This window comes from Salmo salar, chromosome 22 (assembly GCF_965601325.2).
Source record: "Salmo salar chromosome 22, fSalSal1, whole genome shotgun sequence".
Taxonomy (NCBI): domain Eukaryota; kingdom Metazoa; phylum Chordata; class Actinopteri; order Salmoniformes; family Salmonidae; genus Salmo; species Salmo salar.
In genome coordinates, this window is record NC_138312.1 from 5109001 (window position 1) to 5115000 (window position 6000).

Below are 6000 nucleotides of genomic sequence, written 5' to 3' on the forward strand. Positions count from 1 at the left end.
TTCTTTCAAAAAGGTATTTATTAGTTCGGTTCCCCGAACCAGTTCCAATCCCTGGTTAAAACAGTGTACAGGTAGTGTGTATTTTGCAAAATAATTGATTATGATATGCAAGTAGAGGGATTTATGTTTCTTGAACAGTAACGCAATTGAGAATCGATTCACGTTTTTATGGAGTATTGGCCGTTTTGCCTCCCAGAGCCAATTCGTCTTTTAAAACAGAACATGTTACTCATTTAGCAGATGCTCTTATCCAGAGCGACTTACAGTAGTGAACATTTCATAAAAATTTTCCGTACTGGTCCCCCGTGGGAATCAAACCCACAACCCTGGCGTTGCAAACACCATGCTCTACCAACTGAGCCACACAGGACTTACTCCTTATTCCAAGGACCTTACATTGGGCTCCTTTAGTTCAATATTGGGCTAACTTAGGCTTTGGCTAGACTGAAAATACGATCAGTGAAGGCACATTTGTTGTTGTTCCAGCCTTGATGCGAGTCATGGTGGTTAGCACATACCTGTGAAGTGCTGTGAAGGGTCCGGCATTGTGTCTGGGACGGAGAGGTTGCGGCTAACAACCGGCAAGCAATTAAAGCTCTTCCAAGACAGGCCTCTTGCTCTAATGCCTAAAAGAATGACAGAATAAATATGGCATTAGGTAAAATCCAATAAAAAGGTACTGTCGGATGCAGTTAGGCCTTCTGACCAACATATTGGGAGTGGATGTACCATGCAATTATATACATTTTATAAAGAAAAATGTGTCCATGGTAGGCTAACTGTTCTCACAAAGCTTTTAAGTTTTGCTTAACTATCATAGCTACCTGCAGGGACGTCGCTAGGCCTATTTTAGGGGGGCTTCAGGGGAGGCTGCTGCTGCAGAGGCTGCTGCATGCGCTAGTGACAGTTAGGTCTACTTGTATCTAACATTTTGGTTAACGTTAGCTACTGCTGTGGCTTGAGACTGCTAGCTAACAGTAAACTGACAGGAAAAGGCTCTGACAGGACAGATTCATGCAGATAGGCTACGATGCGAATTTGTGGTAAGTTAGACCAGAGAGAGTATTCACTACTATAAACTTGTCATAATCAAAGCTTTGTTAACCAATATGTTTTTATGTGGGGCTGCCTGTAAGTTAGTGTAACAGACGCTGCGAGCTAGCTAACGGTGTCTTTTAAATTCGACATAAGTTATGTGGCGATGATATCTAGTTAACGTTGTATTTAATGTAGTTTTGCCATCTGTGCCAGGCTATAAATGAGACAAATGACGTAACATCATGCACATATCTTTTCATACTCAATTGCTTTCATTCAGTAGGCCATTGCAAAACAATTATCAGTAGGTCATGTGTAGAAAAGGTGACAGTGTTGATCACAATGTGATTGTATTATCCTCAATTTCTCAACTGTAGGCTAGCTAACGACTAACGTTAGATGGATATACGGAAATTCTTCGAGAGGCAGTGCCACCAGCTCTGCCGAAGGCCAATCTGGTGAGAAATTAAGATTTTACCAGTTCAAACAAACAAATTAAAACTTAAACTGATTAATCATCTATTAAGCCTTCAGTTATTGTAAATATACGTTTAATAACAATACATGTCAAAACACAGCAGACAAGAATGAGAGAAAGAAGCTGGAGGCTGACAGGGCTGAGGGAGCATGTCTGATGAAGGTTAGTGATAAAAAAAGAAGCAAGTAGATGTTTAAGCTTTCAGTTAAATTTGTACAGCATATGTCTTACTTAAAGGGTCATGCAGAAAGAGAGGCTTCTATGCAAGGCAGAGATCAATAAGTGAGAGAGAGCAAGCATGCCCAGAGAAAGAGGAACAACAAACAGATCCAGCGAGGCAGGGACAACAAACAGATCCAGAGAAAGAAAGTAATCAAGCCGCTGCAGCAACTCCTTCCAGAAATGAGAGCAATTGAGGTGACAAAGACACTGGGCCCAGACAAGTGAAGCTGAATAGCTACCCACACTAAAGTTTTGGTACACAGAAAAGGGCATTTCAGCACTGCTGGTTTGAGAAATACAAATTGGGTAAAGTACTCTGTCCACAAAAACGTAGCTTTCTGCTTTCCATGTAGAGTTTTTGGCAAAAACATTAAATTTGATTATTTTGTCAGTAATGGCTGCAAAAATTGGAAAAAAGCTTTGTTTATCTTCGGTAAACATGAAATGGCACAAACACACAGAGACAGTGTTGTGGCATGGCAAAGCTACCAGGCAACTAGCAGTCATGGGAACATTGCTCAGATTTTAATATCTGCCCAAGCTAGTGATATTGCAGAGAGAAGGGAGTATTTGAGGAGAGTTGTTGCAGTCACCTCAATGTTAGGAATACAAGGACTCTTTCCGTGCCAATGATGAATCTAGTGAGAGCACAAATAGAGGGAACTTTCTTGAATGTATGGAGGTTATGAAGGAGTTTGACCATTTCCTGCAAAGGTACAATACTCCATCAAATGCGTGTCTGAATTATTGGGTTAATTTTGAGCAACAAATTTAAATAAAGATTTTTTCTAATGGTATAATATGACCTGCATGTCTTCACATTTCTCCCTCAAAATAACATCCAAAAGTATTTTGGCTAGATAGTACAGCCATTTTTGTGCCTTTTGTTGGTGTTGGATGGATGGGGACAGAGTGGACTTTAATTTCCTTATTTGGATAGAATTTAAGTCATATTAGATCAGTGTCTAACACAAACTATGAGACAGGTATACTTTTAGCCAACCTTGACGAAAAATAACCTTATTTTGATCAATTTTACACCCGTTGTTACTCTAAAAATACATGATGAAAATACGTTTTGGGGGCTTTAAAATAAATCCTGGGGGAGTATGCCCAGACACCAATACATGAATCTCTAGTGACGTCCCTGGCTACCTGATTGCCTTTCTGACTCCAACACATTTGATTCTCGAGAGCTAAGCTACATGTATACCAATAACATTTTGTATTGCTGTCGTTGTGATCTTAGAACCCCGACTTGGCCTCTGGTTTTGTGAAGGGTATAAGAGTTAGTTACTGCGGACTGTTCTCAACTGCAGCAAAAAGATGAAGCAGCCTAACACGTCATAGTGTGTAATCAAGTACATTTCTAGAAGTTTTACACAGAAAGGCAAGGAGATAGAGGACAATTTAGGAAGAATATTGAAATAAGTTAGTGACACCCAAATTCACCTGGGTTGGCGGTAATGTTAGCTGACATTGGCTAACGTTAGCTCATGTTTTTAGAACATTCAATAGAGTAAGGCTACGATCTATTATTCATGTTCCAACCCGACAAGGGCGCACAATTTGGTTGACCCCGGGTGTTACCTTATTTGGCAACCAATACAGAAAATGTTGCGACTTGACAGTTAGCTAAGCTAGCTAGCTATAGCCTTCATGTGAGCAAGCCTTAAATTACCTTGCCGAAGGTGACTCTGGATGCTGACGTATTTATTATGTTCCTCACAGCGGACTGCAATGGTCGCCGATACATGACTCCGCCAAAAGTTACAATATTTAACCTACGTATTGAAACCAAGAAGCAGGAAAAAGATTGTTTTTCAATTAAATCTTCACGTTTTGTAACACCGGCCCTCCTTCTTCTTTGGGATTTGGTTGGTGGATCGCACCCAACTTTTAGGTGCATACACTGCCACCTAATGTACTGGCGTGTGAGGCCATTCACGGCCTACCTGGGTAACTGCAACTTCGGGCACTTTGGCGTTGCAGGCTTTCATAAATTAAATTTATTGAAACACAATTTTACAAGTATTATAATTGTCTTTGATTTGTCTAGAAGCAATATCTGATAATGGCTGCGATCGTACTATTCAGGTATGTGTATATATTTTTGCAAATTGTTCTCAGACAGCCATAGACAAATGTCATTTCTGTCAAGGCATTAAACATCATCGTACAATTCATTTATAACACATTTCTTATACATGTGTACATGAATGTGCATTGAATATTAATTTAAGTGATTTTTAAGGTTTTCCTTATATTAATAACTCAACACGACGCCTGAATGTATAAACTTGCCTTCATGACGACTGAAAACATTTATCATGAGAAATAAGATATTTCCACCCAACTTTTTTGTGAGATTATAATAACAACCATATAATTTCCTTATCTAAAACAAATCAATCAATGTAAATTATATACTAATTTACCTCAAAAATATTGGTGTGACGGAAATGACCAGGTTTGGTGGAAATTACATCTATGTTAAAAAATATGAAAAAAATATTTTATTACTTACATTTTGAACAACAACCATTTTTAAACATGTAATTAACATAAGACAAAGTAAGATTCCAAAAGTAGCCGATGGGCAGAGCGCTCAAGGAAGTAGGCCAGTGTTTTTGAGAGATGGGCCCAGATACTGTAGTAGAGGGGTCATCTGCATAGAAGAGCTCAGTGAGCAAAGTGAAACTGTATCCTTTGTGGTATATCCAACACAGGTGTGGAGGGTCACCTGCTTATGAGAATCACCAAAGTGAACTGCCAGGATTTCTCTGGTGAATTTACATAGGTAGTTCTCTTGCAAAGCAATATGCACAATGATCTCTTTCCGCAGATTATCTTTTAATTCTCTCAGTTTGGAGTATTTGTGTCGAATGGTGTACACGTGTTGACCCAAGTTCTCTTTCAATCCTTTGGAGAAGTCCTCCAGTAGAATATGCAGTGTGCCACACACACACACATTTTATTTTACTGTACAGTGAACTTCACCATGTTTCCCTCTTTGTTTTTCTTCTCTCTCTCTTCTGGTTTTTCTCACAGCACAAAGACTCAATAAGGTTTGTGGTATTTTAGTTTGTCCTCTATGATCTGGAGGTTGGCGTTGGATTTGCAAAAGGGTGTGTCCCTATCCTGGACTGCTGGCTTGACAAAACAAAAAAGGCCGTGTTTTGCAGAATTCATAGTAGACATTTCAATCTCTGAATATTCCCTCCTAAACTTCTGATAAAAGGTTCTGAATTGTGCCATTCAAGATGCGCTTCTGCTTTTTTTTCTCGTTCCTCATTAGTGTATCCTTTTTCCCTTTTATTGCTCGATTGTTGTCATCACGTTCATATCATCTAGTGATATTCTCTTCTGTGGCTATGCTAATTCGGTTACACTGCTTTTTCCTGGAGTATTGAAGACTTGTTGGCCTGTATTGATTTGCCCTCATTGCTTTTGCTGAAAATCCAAATTCTCTGTTTGCGGCTTTGACCAGGCCATACTTTCTCAGGATGTTGCCTCTGAACAATTTTGAAGTCACTTGTTTGTCCTTGGCACTGCACATTTTAAAAAAACTTTTCAGCAATGATGGCATTTTGATACAATAAAATACTTCTCAAGTTCTTCGGAGTTCCCTTTATTTCCTGTTTTGTCTTTGGGGAATCTTGTAATGACCGACGTTGGAGATGAGAAGCAGGTACAGGGAGTCAACATTTATTCAGGAACAGACAGGTAACAAAACAGGAACAGCGCACGGGTAAACAACGGCAAATTACAATTTCTCAGCTTTCCGTAAAGCTTTATCAAGTTTGTCATTTTTCATGCAAAGATCTCTGTATGTTTTTGAGCGACCTCTTCCAACCTTTTTCCTTCCAGTAAGTATTCGACTTCTCATTCTTGTTGCAGACGATGAGGAAGTGGTATCAGGACTTGCATCAGGGGTAGGTAAGTTAGGGGCAGGTATGTTGGCCTCATGTTCTGGCTGCAAGTCATCTGGTGACTGAGGTGGTGTGTTGCCTGATAGGTAGGTCTCCATTGCAACTGTGGTCTTTAAAGTCTGTCTTCTATTCCATTGGTTGTATTTCCATTGCCTTCTCTTGCCTCTTTTTTCTCGCTTTGTAAGCTCAGAGATAGATTTCACTTCTCCCCTTCTCTTTTTTCTTCCAGTATCTCTCCCATTATTTTTGCAGATGTTCCTGGTATTGTATTTATTTCTATGTCTGTGACCTCTGTGCTGTTTTATGTGGCATATTCTAAAAACAAGTAAA

General features: G+C 39.5%; 1 protein-coding gene across 1 annotated transcript in view; it reads right to left on the reverse strand.

Moving 5' to 3' along the window:
- Nucleotides 1-3649, reverse strand: part of uqcc1 (ubiquinol-cytochrome c reductase complex assembly factor 1) — a 40534-nt gene extending 36885 nt beyond the window's left edge. The window contains exons 1-2 of the mRNA XM_014165899.3: nucleotides 3420-3649; nucleotides 519-626 (exon numbers count right to left, since the gene is read on the reverse strand). Coding sequence (XP_014021374.2) covers nucleotides 519-626; nucleotides 3420-3647 — 336 coding nt within the window. The 5' untranslated portion in view covers nucleotides 3648-3649. The remainder of the gene's footprint in view (nucleotides 1-518; nucleotides 627-3419) is intronic.
- Nucleotides 3650-6000: the final 2351 nt, after the last annotated feature.